This window comes from Anguilla rostrata, chromosome 13 (assembly GCF_018555375.3).
Source record: "Anguilla rostrata isolate EN2019 chromosome 13, ASM1855537v3, whole genome shotgun sequence".
NCBI classification, from domain to species: Eukaryota; Metazoa; Chordata; class Actinopteri; order Anguilliformes; family Anguillidae; genus Anguilla; species Anguilla rostrata.
This window is the reverse complement of record NC_057945.1, coordinates 10,404,629-10,422,395: the sequence shown is the minus strand read 5'-3', so window position 1 is coordinate 10,422,395 and position 17,767 is coordinate 10,404,629. Positions and strand designations below refer to the sequence as shown.

General features: G+C 45.4%; 2 protein-coding genes across 3 annotated transcripts in view; both read right to left on the bottom strand.

Moving 5' to 3' along the window:
- Positions 1–1,229: 1,229 nt before the first annotated feature.
- On the bottom strand, positions 1,230–6,807 carry LOC135237679 (fer-1-like protein 4). The gene is made up of 7 exons (XM_064305026.1): positions 6,697–6,807; positions 6,513–6,598; positions 5,634–5,732; positions 5,083–5,324; positions 4,645–4,946; positions 4,419–4,519; positions 1,230–2,785 (listed from the first exon to the last, which is right to left on the bottom strand). The coding sequence occupies exons 1-7, from the start codon at positions 6,787–6,789 to the stop codon at positions 2,605–2,607; spliced, it is 1,104 nt and encodes a 367-aa protein (XP_064161096.1). The 5' UTR covers positions 6,790–6,807; the 3' UTR covers positions 1,230–2,604.
- Positions 6,808–9,008: 2,201 nt separating this feature from the next.
- LOC135237676 (fer-1-like protein 4) overlaps positions 9,009–17,767 on the bottom strand; it is a 42,248-nt gene continuing 33,489 nt past the window's right edge. For both annotated transcript variants that reach the window (XM_064305017.1, XM_064305018.1), the window contains exons 32-39: positions 12,472–12,588; positions 12,145–12,184; positions 11,630–11,721; positions 11,400–11,534; positions 10,961–11,077; positions 10,685–10,812; positions 10,021–10,191; positions 9,009–9,400 (exon numbers count right to left, since the gene is read on the bottom strand). In XM_064305017.1, coding sequence (XP_064161087.1) covers positions 9,187–9,400; positions 10,021–10,191; positions 10,685–10,812; positions 10,961–11,077; positions 11,400–11,534; positions 11,630–11,721; positions 12,145–12,184; positions 12,472–12,588 — 1,014 coding nt within the window. In that variant the 3' untranslated portion in view covers positions 9,009–9,186. The remainder of the gene's footprint in view (positions 9,401–10,020; positions 10,192–10,684; positions 10,813–10,960; positions 11,078–11,399; positions 11,535–11,629; positions 11,722–12,144; positions 12,185–12,471; positions 12,589–17,767) is intronic.

Genomic DNA, 17,767 nt, shown 5'->3' with positions numbered 1-17,767 from the left:
CTGCTGCGTTTTCAGTTCTTTTTCAAACAGGTAACCAACAGAGTTAAAAGCGTCCACAACTACTGTAACTGTCGCGTGTCCTCCACCCGCCACGGTGAACTTGAAATTGAAATTGAACTTGCATGTTGGTGTACTTTTCGAATAGGCCTACACTTCACGCAATTTATTTATTTGTCATTTTGTGTAAATGTAGGCCTAACCGTCACGACAGTAATTTGGCGGATTGCCAGTGGAAAAAAACCCGGTGAGGAAACTCCCAAAGATCTTGTGAAAATAATTGTTCTCTTACGCTGACCACTCGTTTTTTTTTTCCTGTTACAAACACTCCGCTCCGCACAGTGCTAGTTTTCAGTGTTTCAGCGTCACTAATTCATTCAACTTATTGATTGGCTAAACAATCCACACACCTTGTTCGCAAGGCAAGGAAACCACAAAACCTGCAGACACTGCAGCTCTGTAGGATTTGAGTTTAAAATCCCTGCTCTAGACATCAGCAGAAACCCTAAAATCACAGAGAGTGAAAAGAATGGACTGTGCATGAGTTAAATGAGAATTTAATGTTAATTACAGTTAATTCCTATTTTTATCATACGAATGCCATTCTGCTATTCCATGCTCCTACTGAAGAGGGGATTACAGATTATTCATCCCTGTCAATCATAACCTAGGCAAACAAACCCACATTTAACCATTTTCTTGTTCTCTTTCCATCCAGCGAGCATATTCATAATAATAGCCATAAATCCCCAATAATGTTCACGTTTCCATTTTCAGGCTGTATATTGACACCCCCCCCACCCCCACCCCCGGATCCTTCAGTATACAGTATCAGTCTTACCACGGGCAAACACATACATTTTACAGTGAAATATCCCCATTTGGTAGAACCATTACCATACAGTAAATTTGCACACAACACCACTCTGTTTAAACTGCAACACAGGGTTCTTGTCATATAGTTTTTAATGCATGACGTGTTTTTTTTATTAATTACACTATTTGACACAAGGCATTCACTAAATTTATCTTCTTTAAATTCCCTCTGGAGCTTGAACCACAATCACAGGCTAAACAGATCACCCATGGTGCAGATCCATATTGTGTAGAGCTATTTAATGACACCAACTCAATGAATCCTATAATTATAGAAACAAGGACTGAGCCAGCAATTTCCCTTTGTTAAAACGTGTCATGAATATGTATATCCATGACCAGTTAGCTTTTTTAAAAAATGGATTTCTTTTTCTTGACCTGTGAGGTGACAGAACTGGCAATAATGGCTTTCTGTAATTGGTTGCTAGCTGTGCATGCAGCAAGACTTCAGCAACATATACCTGGGATTGGACGATGTGTTCTTGATACTGGGTCAATAAGTGTAAAACAAGAGAAATACTGGACCAAAACTTGGAGAAGGTACACTGAGTAAAATCAGACTTTCACATGTATAGACTGACGTGAGGGAAAGAGACAAATTGTGATTAATCGCCATCTGTAGATTAATGTTCTGGATAGGACCTTTGTAGCGGCAGCGCAGTTAGCCAGACCAGGGCCAAATATGTATTTGTTTTGGTTGCAAATACTTTTCTGTGCTCTGTTGATCTTGCCTGGTGTAACTGAGCCTGTCAATATGACCGGAAGGCGGGGTTTGCACTTTTTGAGAGTATTTCATTGGTTCCAATACACCAGACAAGATCAGTAAAGCGTAGAAAAGTATTTGAATCCAGAACAAATAGGTATTTGACCCAGGTCTCACACTTTCATTCAAAAGTGCAGGTGCACAATGTGTGGTGCATTTAATCATAAAATAAGTTTATAGTATTTTTTGTTATTGGACTGATTAATCATCCAAAAATAAAACAAAATTAAACAGTGATCACCATGTATAGTCTTTTCACTGAGTTGCCTTTAATGTCTTTGTAAATATTTCATATTTCGTATAAAACTACTCTGAACAGAAAAGAACATGGATGAGTTTTGTGTATACATATATTTTAGGCATGTAGGATATACCTCTCCTGAAGAAACGTTTCCTTAAAATTTAACACCTGCACCTCAGATGATTACATTAATATGGCAACAAATCCAATCACACAGGCTAATAAGCTTTGATAACAACCATGACAGTGCACATAGCCGTATGCACTTGTTCTGCTGTTATCACACAGCACTTGTCAAACGATGCCTTGAAATACATTTACACGTTACTCGACAACGCGAGATTGTGTCATTTCTCAAGAAAGACCGCTATGGGTCTGTAATAACAATGCAAGTGACTTTCAGCGCAGATTTCCAATATTCCTAGTTAGTTTTTAATACATTAGCAATTATAATAAACCAAATAAAAAAGCGATAACTATACAGTGAACCTCAGCATGATTCCAGTACATACATTTTGTATAACCTGCACTTTTGTTCATAACGACTACACAGTAAGAACACATGGAAAAGGAACGCAAAAAAGTTTGATTGTTGCTTTTTGTGCTCCGGGGATTTTGGCAGGCTCTCTGATCGAGGAACCGCAGCTGACCTACTGTCCAGAGGCAGATTTAAGAAGTGAGTGAAAATGAAAAAGAAAGATAATGAAAGAGCAGCTGCCCTCGAGGATCATCCGTTGACGATCAGCTGGCTGATCTGGCCAGGAAGTGTGTACAGGATGAGGACGAGGAACATGGTCAAGAGCGCCAGCACCAACAGGGCGATGATGTACTTCTTGTATTTCTTCCAGATGAAGAAGATGAAGGTTTTCATCGGGTTCACGAACCAGTTGAAAGAGGTCTTGGGACGACTGGAAAGAGGTGGAGAGAAGGTGAGAAGCTAATGCAGTGACAGCATTATTCCAGCAGACCACACAGCGGAGACCCCGGGGGAAGGGCGTTCGCTGATCCTGCTCATCCTGCTAAATTGAAAACAATAAATTTAACCATAATATCCATCTACCCGCCTAACCCGATTATTCCAGGTCAGGGTCGCGGGGAAGCAAGAGGCAGGAATACACCCTGGACAGGTTATCAATCCGTCACAGGGCCCACACATTATTCCATCACACACCCATACCTACGGGCGATTTAGACTCTCCGCTTAGGAGCCTGACCTGCATGTCTTTGGACTGTGGGAGGAAACCGGAGTAACCAGACACGGGGAGAACATGCAAAGTCCACACAGAAAGGCTTCAGCCAGAGTTTGAACCTGGACACCTTCCTGCTGTGAGGCAACAGTGCTATCAACCATAATAAGTGAGTCGAAATTTGAACGGGCAATGCTCGTCAGCTGACCCAATAAAATCATTTGTATTATTTGGGAGCCCGCCATGAGGAATGTGCATTGAGTTGATGAAAAAATAGGCTCCATTAGTTAAGCAGCAGAAAAGTTGCCCACACTACAAGAAAAAAAGGACTTCTCAATAAATTCTTAGGACAAGAACTGCTTTGTTGATTATCACTTCAACTGAAATACCGTTGGAACAGAAATTAAACAAAGACAACGGTCCAAGTTATGCTTTGTTTTGAGCGTTTGTGAAACGCTCAAGGCCGTGCTTGTTCATAACCCAGCTTCTGGCCCAGTTTGAGCAACCTGGGACAGATTTGTGAGAGTAAATGAAGATGGTGAGAACGTGTTCTACAGCATGTCACAATAGCAAAACTGTAAGTGAGTTTCAAACATCCTGAAAGATTGCTAAATGTGCTTTCGACTTGGGTAGGACAGGAAAAGGCATTCAGTGTCACCAGCTACCGGCCTGTTGCCTAAGGTTGCCATTTGTGTAAGCAGTGAAAAACATGACACCGATATAATGCGAGTTGATAGGCCTGCGTATCTGTGACAAACAGCCTGGAAAGCATGCATACGCTAAGAGTGGCTTCATCGCATGTTTGAAGGAAACCTGAGTCTTCACAGCCCTGAGGGAAAACAGTTTGGACTAACCCTGCATTCATACAGCAGGAAACTCGGTTGATGGGTTGCTTGCTGTGTGAACACACCATAAGACATTACTGGACTAAGACAGATGAGGCACATGAAGCCATGTGAAAGCCTTGGGACTCAAATATTCATGTTTCTGGTGTAAGAGTTAAATGCATTAGAGCTGCAGTAGAGAGGCAGAAATATAGCAAAGACACAAAGATGTAGCAGGGGTGTAGAGTGGTAGAGATGCAGAGGTGTGTCAGAGGTGTAGCACAAGTATCAGAGATGTAGCGCAGGTATATCATAAGTGTATCAGAGGTGTAGCACAGATATTAGAGATGTAATGCAGGTATATCAGAGGTGTAGCACAGGTATCAGAGGTGTAGCACAGGTATCAGAGGTGTAGCACAGATATCAGAGGTGTAGCGCAGGTATATCAGAAGTGTATCAGAGATGTAGCGCAGGTGTATCAGAGGTGTAGCAGATGTGTATGGTATGAGCAGAAGGGGTGAGCGTCTCACTTGGGTTTGTCTAGTGGTTCGGGCTCTTTGCGCGCCAGGCCCACGGGGTTGTTGTCCGCCTCCTCAGCCATCACCAGCTGGAACTCGGCCTCCACCTTCCCCTTCGGAGAGACAACAAAGCCCGCTATTCCACCGGCACCGCCTTCCCGCGGAGCAACGATCAGGCGCGGATCTCCCTCCGCGCGCGAGACACGCGCAAGCCACAGTAATTATGGGTAATTATTACCATCAGGAGATAAGTGTTCCCGCTGGCGTCCACGAACTGCAGGTCCTCCGGCTTCATCTGGCTGCGCTTGCTCTTCTTCTTCTTCTTCTTGTTCTTGTTCTTCTTGGCCTCCTCGGCCTCGCGCTCCTCCCGCTCGATGTCCTCCTGGCTCTTGAGCTTGATCAGGGGCCACCAGCCCTTCATGCGCTTGCTGCGGAAGATGGAGAAGCGGGGCGTGGCGCGGTCCTTCGCCATCCGCACGTTGCACTGGCCCGAGGTCTTGGCCGCCCGGACCATGTCGTTCAGACGCAGCTCTATGGACCCTGGGGAAGGGGAAGAGGAAGGGGAGGAGGACGAGAAGCAGGTTGAACGTTTTTAATGCGAAGACCCGGGGTCGTGTTGGGAGGCGCAGAATAGACGCCAGCCCCCCCGCTCCGCCCCGTACCCTCCGGGCCTCACCCAGGAAGTCGTTGGCTCCGATGCGGTCGTAGTCCCAGACCTGCAGCACCAGGACGGCGGGCTGGCGGAATTCGGACGCCTCCAGGGAGAACAGGGACTCCTTCTTCTTGTAGGTGATCTCCTTCTCCGTGGGCAGGTAGTCAAAGCGGAAAACGAAGCGCCAGTTGAAGTTGCCCTCCCCGGTCAGGGAGTTGAAGTGGACGTCCGTCTCTTGACGCTGCCCATCCAAACCTTTGATCCAGCTGGGGAAAACACACATACACACACACATACACAAAGGAGACAGGACTGGCTCAGCTTTTACCCATAATAAAACCCAGTTTGTAAGCAGACAGTAAAAATACATTTTTGCATCCAAAAACAATGATTATTCCAAGATTTCTCATAGGCACGATTTCAGGATAAAGGTCTATTTTCCTATTTTGATATTTTTGACAGTAAGTAAATCTGGTGTTATACTAAAAAAAAAGGCACATTTCTTAAAATAATGGAAGTCAAAAGCAGAACGGCAGCAGCATTAGCATCCCTGAGCCTGGTGTTTGTTGACTCACCCTTTTACGTAAATGTCACTAGACAGCTCTCCGGTGAAGGGGTTGACATCGTCCAGCACCACGTCATCCGTGTTCCATATGATCACACGCAGCTCGTAGCTTCATTTCAAACGCAAAGACATTCGGGCATTTTACTTTCCTCTCTCACAAATACAAGCCTAGGAAAGTCTTTACATTCCCCATCCTTTACATCAGGTGGGTTTTGACTGTGCGTCTCTTTGAGGTGAATTATTTGCTCTCTTTGAAACAACTCCTGGAGCCTAAATCATATGACATCGTGCAAGAATCCAGCCCTTTAACTGTAATGATCATAATGAAAACAAATTAAAATCAGAAAAGCGAGAGAGATGTTTTTTTCATACAGTTATTAGATGATTTTTCAGTGGCGAATGAATGTAGAAAAAAAACTAAATAAGATGTTTTCTGATTTGACATAATCACGCCTGCTAGTTAAAGGAACAGTTCCAAGGACTCGACTGGTGCAAAATAATAAGAGAGAAACAGTGCCCACCCACGTGTGCTCTCAAATAAAATGTGAGGAGGTTAATGTATAATCAGGATTAAATTAAACCTCACTGGTCTTTGCCTGACAAAGATAAATGTTCAACACATTGTGTGCAAGTGCTGATTCTCCCTATCAAAGTGCTCAACAGATTTTTATGCAAATGTGATTAACTGTGAAAAATGAGCTTTTCAAAGTGTGAAGTTCATGAGAGGGCTCAGTTCATATAGTGCCAGGAGACTGAGTACATTGTATATCCTCATGTATACGGTTATACAGGTTTCGGAAATACAGTTATGTTTTTGTATATTGAATGTTGTTTTAAGTACATTTATATGTGTTGTTATCTGTAAAGTGTGAAGTCAGGGGTGTGTAACCTTATGGGGAGGCGGGGCTTGATGTTGACGGGCGGACGAGCGGGCACGTCCACAGGGAACATGTCGATCCACATGTGAGCGTAGCCCTGTGGGGGGGAGGGGGGGAGATCAGACGGTTTCGGTGAGACCCAGCGTGGGGTGGCGGGTGGGGGGGAAGGGGCGGGAAGGGTGGGGGGGGGCTCACCTGGGGCAGTCCGGGCTTCTCGGGGTTCAGAAGGGAGCGGACCTCTAGGTGCTCGGGGACCAGGGGATACGCCCCCTCGCAGAACTCCCCCATGTCCCCCCAGCGCCGCAGCACGCCAGGCCTGTGTCCTCAGCTCGCCTCGTCCTCCTCGTCTCTTATTCTTCCAGCATCGCGACACTGCCACTGTACCTGCCCTGCATACCTCTATCTGCACACTGTACCACTGCATATAAACACTGTATAGCACTGCACACTGTATCACTGCATATAAACACTGTGTACCATCTATACTACTGCACACTGTATATCCTCTGTACCACTGCACACTGTATCACTGCATATAAACACTGTGTACCGCTGCACACTGTACCACTGCATATAAACACTGTGTACCATCTATACTACTGCACACTGTATATCCTCTGTACCACTGCACACTGTATCACTGCATATAAACACTGTGTACTGCTGCACACTGTACCACTGCATATAAACACTGTATAGCACTGCACACTGGATCACTGCATATAAACACCGTATAGCACTGCACACTGTGCAGATTTACCTTCACTGGAACTAAGGGGCCTAGCCCAAACCATAAAAAATGGTCCCAGACCATTATTCCTCCGCCACCGAACTTTAAAGTTGGCACCATTTGGACCAGTACAGTTGGCACTATGCATTCCGCCAAACCCAGATTCGTACGCACCACACGCTTCAGCACTCGGCCGGCCCATTCTGTGAGCCTGTGTGGCCCGCCGCTGTGCAACTGAGCTGTTATTGCTCCTATACATTTCCACTTCACAATAACAGCACTTACAGTCAACTGGGGCAGCTGATGAACTGAAATTTGATGAACGGACTTGTTGGAAAGGTGGCATCCTATGACAGCGCCACGTTGGAAGTCACTGAGCTCTTCAGTGTGACCCAATCTACTGCCAATGTTTGTCAACGGAAATTGCATGGCTGTATGCTTGATTTTATGCAACTGTTAGCAATGGGTGTGGCTGAAATAGCTGAAACCACTCATTAGAAGGGGTGTCCACATACTTTTGGAAATGTAGTGTACCATTATATAACTGATCTTCTTTTCCCTTACATCTCAGATCATGTTTGTTTTATGTTGCGTGGCTGAAAAACATTCATTGAACTGCTCTGTGATGATTTATTTGTTACAAGCATAGATGTAATTTCCACTGGGGACATGTCCCTGGCTCTTCGTCATAATGGCAATTTTGTCCCCAGCAATTTTTTCAAGGTCATAAAAATGTAACTGAAAATAACATGTTCATTAAGTGAAGAGGTGGCACTAGGCTTCTACCCTAAGTGTGCTAATTGCCACTTGCACAGCCTGGGAGGTAAGAGCAGACAATTTAGTTATTTTTAAGAACTGGTGACAGACAGGGACAAATACCAGCTTACTGTGAGGTGTGGCATGGTTTATTTGTATATATATAAAAAAAAGGATTAGATTTAAATGTTTGAATTTAAGCATTTTTTATTTGTCTGATCTGACCTCCCGTGGTGTAATGAGCTTCCCACTGCAGTCAGGACTTCAGAAACCCTGCCCATCTTCTGATGCAGACTCAAGACCCACCTCTTCAGACTTCACCACTGCTTCCCTGACCCCCTTATGAAATCCTTTCTTTCTTTCTTTCTTTCTTTCTCTTTCTTTCTTTCAAAAATGTTACAGGTATAGCTGTGCAGGACTGGTTATCTCTACTGGTGCATTCTTTTGTTAAAATACAGCCTTTTTTAGGTTAACATTGCACTTATTGATAAAGGGTCTCTGTGCCTTCTTGGTGATACCATACTTTTGTATTCGAGAGAGTAACACTGGATGCTGCTAAGGGATTGTAAAGCAATGTAATATTATTTGTCTTTGTGCCACAGCACAAAGACAAATTAGTTAATGTTAGCCAGTCAGCATTTGTGAGCTAGCTAGCAGAAATGTTTGTAACTGCAACTTCGCTTCCTAAGAATATGTACAGTTGCCAGTGTTGAATGATTGCAGTAAGTCAGCTAGGTCGCTTTGCTAACTTTTGCTAGGAAAGACTTCATTCAGGTAGTTGAATCAAGTTTATGCCTTAAATGATAGAAATGAATATACTTGCCACATTTTAAAATTCACAGAAATACTTGAAATGAGATCTCATACACTACAGGTGGGAGCACACCAGGAAGGGTGCCTGATCAAAGGTTCTTATAAATCCTTGCCCTACAAACATACGCTAACAAAGTTATGTCACTGGTTACAAGTGTATTAGTACAGGTAGACAGGCTGATTGATGTAATAATATAGCACAAAGAAGAAATGTTCATATGATGTAATCTGGGCAGGTAGCAGTGCAGCACTGCATGAAACAAGTACTGCAGCTCCAAAATATATTACACCCATTAAGCTATAAAACTAAGGCAGAATCCCCTGGAGATTCACATATTCACAGCATGTCCATGCTCCCATTCAGTAAGTGTGGGCTCACATATTAATTAAGGACCGGAGACAAACACGGCCATAAAAACGAACGGCGGCAGAGCAGGAAACCAACCCTCTGGAAAGGCCTCGTTGGGGATTTTGAAGATTTTGTTGAGGACCTTGACTTCGGACTGACGGTACTCCGGGGAGGGCATGCCGTTCTTGCGGCAGAGGTCGGCCAGGATGGCGGACGGTTTTTTGGCATCTCTCCACTGATTGTACCCGTCTCTGAAATCACAGCACAGTGGTGAACGTTCGCAAAATACATTACTCGAGCAAGCCTGATGGAGCAAGAGGCATCGTCAAGCCCCTGCCGTTAGATGCCACTCTGAATTAGTGATGAGATTTAATCCCAGATCTAGGCAACCAGAAGGCCAGCTGCTGCAATCATTTGATCCTACACTTTATTAATGTAATACAGTCTTCTCCTTAGACACTCTTTTGGTTACTGTTGTTACTCAGCGCATAATTGATACATTAAAGAAGTTAACTCACCGCACCTGGTTCCTTTGGTCTGACTGGCTACAGGTTTTATGGTGAAAACAGAAACCAGCACAACTTGTCGCTCTGAGTGGATGCCACTGCTCCGGGCAGTTCTAATTAATAACAGGAGTTTCTTGTACTATATGACAGTATATGTAAATTTATGAAGAAGAGTGGACAAGGGATAGAACATCCAAGTTTCTAATGTTTTACCCTTAGTCATGGCAGGTATCGATTGGGAACTTTAATTTCGAATCTAGAGAGACGGAACCTACAACGTTCAGAATACAGAGCTGACCATCTGGCTAGTCTATAGAATCTGTGACCTAGCAGCACAAGATGGCGAGACGGCAGCCGCCACTCACTTGTCGTAGTGTAGGGCGATGCCGCACCCGGCCCGGTGCCGGCTGTAGAAACGGTTCTCCAGGTCGATGCGGGTTTCTCCGATCATGTCGTCGGACCCCACCAGGTCGTGGTCGAACACGGACAGCGTGAGCTCGGTCTCCAGCGGGAAGGAAACGGTCAGCTCGAAGACTCTGAGAGGAGATGAAAAGTAGCACCAGTAATTTACTCCTCCGTGCAGCCTCAGAACACAACATAAGACAGGAGATGAACAACTTCACAGCCTTCCTCTGGGTTGTGATGTTGGTCATAATGATTGTTTTGGTCAGGGCTGCCCAACCCTGTTCATGGAGATCTACAGTCCTGTAGATTTTAATTTCAACCATAATCTGGCATACCCGATGCTACTAATTAGCAGCTCAATGAGATCTCTGGATGTTAAATGAGGAGTGCGGTGCTGGGGTTAGAGTCAAAACCAACAGAGCAGTAGATCTCCAGGGACAGGGTTTGGCAGCCCTGGTTTAGGTGAAGTACTGAAGACAGGCAGGTCTGTGCATCAGTTAGGAAATTCATCTGTGCATCCGAGCAGGAAGCATTCTAGCCGTCGCCTTCACAGCGATTGGATGCAGCCTCTTCCTACTTCATGGAAGAGAGAGGGTGTAAGCAGTGAGCGGGAAGCAGACTCACTCTCCGAACACCGGGTTGAGCTGTTTGGGGATGTAGCGGTCCTTACTGTCCATGTGCTGCTCCCCCACCCTCACCACCACATACGGGTCCGCTTTGCCGTTGGGGTCTGTGGGCGCCAGGTTGGTGGCCTGGGAGACGGACGGCACTTTTCATCACACTGCTTCCCTAGGACATTTCCCCCGCCCCTCAGCAGAAGACTAATGGGGCAATTATGTAAAAGTGGGGAAATATTCCCTGCTGACATCATTACACTAATGAGTGGCGCAGCCTGCTTACCTTCACCATATACACCCTCACCAGGACTTTGATGGGAAGGTTTTTGGGGATTCCGTTGGTGATCTGGCACTCCGCATCCTCATCTTCTTTTGAGATGGGGTATATTAAAAATGAACCCTGCCACACACACACAAACACACACACATGCACGCACGCACACACACGCACACACAAACACGCACACACACAGTTAACACAGGTAGGTCAGCTGTGCAAAGGCCATCTTGGTCAATCCAACCAAAAGCTTTCTGTGTGATGGGACTCATACTTCTTCGCCCCAGGGATTATTACAAAGGTCCCAACAATATGTGTGTAAAATACAATTTCTGAGGTAAACTAGCGACATTTTACAAAGGAATTCAGTTTCCCCATTAATAAGTGAAATGGATGAACAAAATGGAGGTTCCTCTCCAATCTTCAAAATCGTTTCATTTTTTACCTTGTATTTGCCCATAGTCCGTTCATCGTCATCATCATCTTCGTCATCGTAGTTAGACTTGCCTTTGTAGATAGGGAAGGTGTGCAACCAGTCCATGAAGTCGTTAAACTCGTTCTCCAGCTCAGAGGGGTAGAGCTGCAGACGCGTGGAGACATTTCCCTTTGGTCAGTGAGAACTCGGCGGGATTGGCGGGTGACGTAAATCGACCGGATGCAAAAACGAAGCCCTACCTGCAGAGTGGCGACCTTTTTCCTCTTGGGTTTTGGGGGGGGCTCAATTTCAACCACCACCGCGTCATCCTCCTCGGCCTCCAGTCCTCCATCTGAGAGACAGACGCAGGCACAGTGGCAAAATCAGATACTTTTACTCAATCGGACTCAGTGAGGCATTGACGGGGTTAAATGTTCTGCCATGTTGGTTTGAATGGGGGAAAATGGGACTTTTTTTTTCTTTTTACACCACATCTACATGAATCCTATTTAAATGTGGCTTGAACACGCAAATCCCCATCCGCGGCTCTGTGGTGTTATTGTAATGATCGATGGAGAAATAGAGTTCAGTTCTTCATTTTTTAGGTAGAGCCCATAAAACTAGGAACTCAGACAGTCATATGATCGCTGTGGGAGGCTCACAGGACCACAGACACGGATTTTCCGTTTGACCAGTTCCTGATTTGCGTGAATATGCACTGATGCATCTGGTGGAAGATGTTAGAACCACAGCCCCCAGAACCCTGCTGATTCACCTCCATCCTGCTGCTCATCGGCATCCTCTTCTTCCTCATTCTGAAAACACATCAACGGCCAACAGTCACGTGACCCACTCAATCCATCACAACCAAAACAACACGAGGCTCATACCGGAGCTCCTCAACCACAAATGGTTTATCTTTGGTTGCACTTTTATATTAAATGTCCGAATTGATCGATTGTCTATTTTAATCTGTTTGAGTACGTGCTTGTAAAATGCACATATTTCATATGTATTTGATATATATGAGTTCCATTAGTATGTGCACTTGTGCTAACACAGTGTTTCCTGGCTGGGACGGACGGTGACACACAATCCCCACCTGTTTCTCCAGTTCTGCCAGTGAGGCGTAGTATTTAGACCACCAATCAAGCTCCTCCTTCTCTGGCTCCTCCTCCTCTAGCTCCTCTGGCTTCTGCAGCCCCTTCTTCATCGTACCCTGGAGTTTAACAGGGGAATGAAAGCCATCACACACCATAAAGGACAACACAGGCCAACGAAACCATACAGGACAACCCTGGCCATCACACACCATAAAGGACAACACAGGCCAACGAAACCATACAGGGCAACCCTGGCCATCACACACTATAAAGGACAACACAGGCCAACGAAACCATACAGGACAACCCTGGCCATCACACACCATAAAGGACAACACCAGCCATTATAATCCACACAGGACAACCCTGGCCATTAAAAATCACACAGGACAACATTAGCCATTGTAAACCACACAGGACAACACCAGCCATTATAACCCACACAGGACAACCCTGGCCATTACAAACCACACAGGACAACACCAGCCATTACAAACTACCCAGGACACCCCTGGCCATTACAAACCACACAGGCAACATCAGCCATTACAAACTACCCAGGACACCCCTGGCCATTACAAACCACACAGGCAACATCAGCCATTACAAACTACCCAGGACACCCCTGACCACTACAAACCACACAGTACAACACCAGCCATTACAAACCACACAGGACAACCCTGGCCATTGTAAACCACACAGGACAACATCAGCCATTGTGAACCATGGAGGAAGGATAATACTTTCAATCTTTTTATATCAGTAATCACGAAACCTTTCATAGGAGGAGGTGGAGAGCACAGCTCACACGCACCCGACAGATTAAGCGCTTGATTTGAAACCCTGCCGGGTGATTACAGACTGGTTTTCCGACAGCCCGCAGCTGCAGGGCCGTGAGGTGGAGCCGCCGCTCCCCCCGGCGAAGCCAAATTTACCGCACCGCAATTACGGCAGCGGTGCCAGCGTGCGGCCGCGCCGTGGGACGCCGCCGCCGACGCCAGCAGCCTCAGCCCAAGCTCCGCCCGCAGAGGTCCGAGGGACGGTCGGCAGAGGGTGGGCCCGAGCGCTTAACGGCTAATTAGGGGCTATTTAGAGCCCTCTCACAGGAACTGACTCACATAAGCCTACAGCTTCACCCCCCACTCTGACAAGAGCTACAATGACCGCAACTGTTCAGTTTAAACTCTCTCATAAGTTCCCGAGACTGGGACTGTCACTGAGACCGGGAGGGCTCTCACTCGTATGCACTGAGACTGACACTGTTACTCTCATACATATGGAGACTGAGACTGAGAAAATTGCTCCTTCTTGATTTCCTCTATTGCTATATACACTGAATTATTTCAGATCATTTATTCAATAAAAAAAGTTATCAAACACCCATATCACCCATGTGAAAAATTAACTACCCCCTTAGTAACTCAATCAACCAATTAACCAAATTTAATTGATTATTAGATTCAGCTGATTGAACACAGCCAGGCTATTGATGCAGGACAGCCCTGTTGATCTAAAACCACTCATGCAGATAGACAGAAAAGAGTCACCACAAGTTCTAAAACACACTATGCCTTGATCAATCTTTCCAGGAGTGGCTAAGCCTGACAAAATTTATCCAAGGGTGCATCAACAACTCATTCAGGAAGTCACAAAAGATCACAGAAGAACATCCAAAGAACTGCAGGCCTCTCTAGCCTCAGCTATGGTGAGTGTTCATGACTCCACAATAAGAGAAACATTTTTCATCTCACATTTACAAAAAAAAAAAAAAGCACCTGGATGATGCCCAGTCCTTTTGGGATAATGTTTTATGGACAGAAGAGTCAAAAGTGGAAGTTTTTGGATGACATTGATCCCATTGTGTCTGGCATAAAGCAAGTACTACAGTATTTCACAGTAAGAACATCATACAAACAGTAAAACATGGTGGTGGTAGTTTGATGCTGTGGGGATGTTTTGTTGCTTTTGGACCTGCATGGCTAGCCATTATTGAAGGAACCATAAATTCTGCTCTGTTCCAGAAAATTCTTAAACAGAATGTCCAGTCATCTGTTCATGAGCTGGAGCTGAAGCTGAATCGTAATTGGGTTATGCAGCAAAACGATGTTCCAAAAAACAAAAGCAAGTCCACATCTGAATGGCTGAAAATAAACAAAATTAAAGTTTAGGAGTGGCCTAGTCACCTAAGTCAAGTCTTATCTTGAGCCCGAAAGAGAGTTGTGGTAGGACCAGAGACGAGCAGTTCATGCTCAAAAACCTAACAATTCGTCTGAATTAATGCAGCTCTGCAAAGAATAGTGGGTTACAATTCATACACATGGATATGAGACAGACTAATATCAAATTATATGAAGCATTTGGTCGCAGTTATTGCTGCTAAAGGTGGTGCAACCAGTTATTAGGTTTAAAGGGGCATTACTTTTTCACTTTAGTGATATGGGTGTTTGATAACTTTTTTCATCAAATAAATGAAATAATTTCAAAAATGTGTCTTGTGTTTACTCAGGTTCCCTCTGTCTAATATTACATTTTGTCTCAAGATCTGAAACCATTCATTGTGGCAGATATGCAATAACAGAGGAAATCAGGAAGAGGGCAAATACTTTTTCACAAAACTGTACGTGTACTGAGAACAAGGCCGTAACTTAATTATGCAGTTAGCATCCCAGCATTCTCAGGCTCGTGCGCATAATGAATAGGCATGCCTGGCTGCTTATAATTACGGTGAGCATGGCAGGAAGACGAGACCTCAGTGACTTTGAAAGAGGGGTGATTGTAGGGGCACAGGAGCTTCAGTGATGAAGCACAACCTGCTGATGTTTCACAGTGCCTAAGCTGACGTCAGTATGTAATTCTGGGGGAAAGACCTCATTAACAAAGGGTAACTGTGCCCAGAAAGACATATTCCTGGATCACGATGCACATGCATTAATTATGCATCCAAGACCAAACAGGCGAGCAATTCAAAATCAATTGGCTGCAAATTTCCATCTAGGGTGCTAGCAGATGGTTTCATTAAGAATGATCCATTGGTGACCCTACAAAACAGGATAACCATAGTTGGGTTGCAGTGCACCAACCAGTTACTCCACCTGGAAATGCATGATTTGAAAGTACAGTGGTGTAAAGACCACGGGCAGTGGACTAATGGGCATTGGAGAAATGCAATATGGTAAGAATCGCCCCTGAACAAACAGACGGGTGGCTCAAATCTAACAGCGAAGGTCTTGGGCAATTCTTTAATGGGGGGGGGGGGTGTATAAGTCCTGCCCTGGTTTAGGTGCACTCATCCACCCAGAGGGAAAGGGCAGTGATAATCTCCTCTTCATGATTTTGAGTGTCACAACATCTCTTTCTCGCCAGGAAGGGGTGTCTTCCACGATAACAATGTCCATATCTACAGGTACCGTAAGGTCATCCAACAGATCGATTGGAGTGGCAGACACCAACTGAGCATTCACGGGAGATTTTGGAACAATGTCCAAGACGGTGTTTCCCACTTTCATCAAAAAGGCTTGGGGTTGATCAGCTTTCTCACGGAAGAATGGCGCCACATCCCTCCAGGAGCTGGTAGACTCTACGCCGCGGCAGATACCAGCTTGTTCTGGCAGGACGCGGTGGTCCGACGCCTGCTAAGTGGCTTTATATTGGTGTTTCCACCTTTTGGGCTACCAGCTGTATAATGAAATCGGGCCCTATCTCCCACACACATTCCCCTACGGTATAAGCTTTACCATTTAAGGATTCATCTGCTGAAGAAATGAAATCAAACGGGAGACAGAGCCAACGCAAATGGGGCTGTAATATGCACAGCTGTCTCCACAAATGGCTCATTAAAAGTCAGAGAAACATTCAAAGCGACGGGGCCAGGGAATGCAGATTAAATGTGCAACAAGGCAGAGGGAAGCGGCAGCCACGTTTTCAGCCGAAAACGGAAGCAGAGGTCTCCAGTCCTGGCATTTGATTCCTTCAGGGAGGAGGCTGGAGGTGTGTGTAATCGGAAAACAATGAATAATTCATGATGCGTGATTATCTCTCTTGGGTAGGATTCACACAAACACGCGCACACACACAAACGCGTGCGGACACGCACACACATGAACACATTCGGACACAAACACACACACACGCACGCACACACAGAACAATGCATAACTGCACGATACTGAAGGGCCTAGGAAAAATAATATAATAGAGGTCAAGATGGCGAAAGCTTGACTCAAACAAACAGAATGAAAACGCTTTCACACCTTGTAGAGAGATTCAGACAGCGATGCAAGTCCTTTTTTCATGGAACCCACACGCACAGTTTGTGCCAAAGCAGCGTATTTTTTAAAACAATGTTCAGCCTCAAATATTTTTCTCCTAAACTGCAATGTCAGTATGCTAGTCTCCATCAGTACAGGGGAGTGCAGACACACTTTGAGTTGAGCTGCGGTTGCTGTACAGCACCGGACCCTGCCCAGCTGAGGCAGGTGCACACAGAGACGTCAATCTGGAGATCTATAGACCGGTAATGCCGGCAACACAGCTCACAGAGCTCACAGTGACCAGTTTAAAACAGCACATAGACTGCATATGTGGAAATGATAGAAACCAGGTTTATGTAGTGTGTAGGTTATGGTCGCAGTACGCACAGTGACCAGGTTGATGTAGTGTGTAGTTTATGGTCACAGTACGGACAGTGACCAGGTTGATGTAGTGTGTAGGTTATGGTCGCAGTACGCACAGTGACCAGGTTGATGTAGTGTGTAGGTTATGGTCACAGTACGGACAGTGACCAGGCTGATGTAGTGTGTAGGTTATGGTCGCAGTACGCACAGTGACCAGGCTGATGTAGTGTGTAGGTTATGGTCACAGTACGGACAGTGACCAGGTTGATGTAGTGTGTAGGTTATGGTCACAGTACGGACAGTGACCAGGCTGATGTAGTGTGTAGGTTATGGTCGCAGTACTCACAGTGACCAGGTTGATGTAGTGTGTAGGTTATGGTCACAGTACGGACAGTGACCAGGCTGATGTAGTGTGTAGGTTATGGTCACAGTACGGACAGTGTCCAGGTTGATGTAGTGTGTAGGTTATGGTCACAGTACGGACAGTGACCAGGTTTATGTAGTGTGTAGGTTATGGTCTCAGTACTCACTGTGACCAGGTTGATGTAGTGTGTAGAGTAGGTTATGGTTGCAGTACTCAGTGACCAGGCTGATGTAGTGTGTAGGTTATGGTCACAGTACGGACAGTGACCAGGTTGATGTAGTGTGTAGGTTATGGTCACAGTACGGACAGTGACCA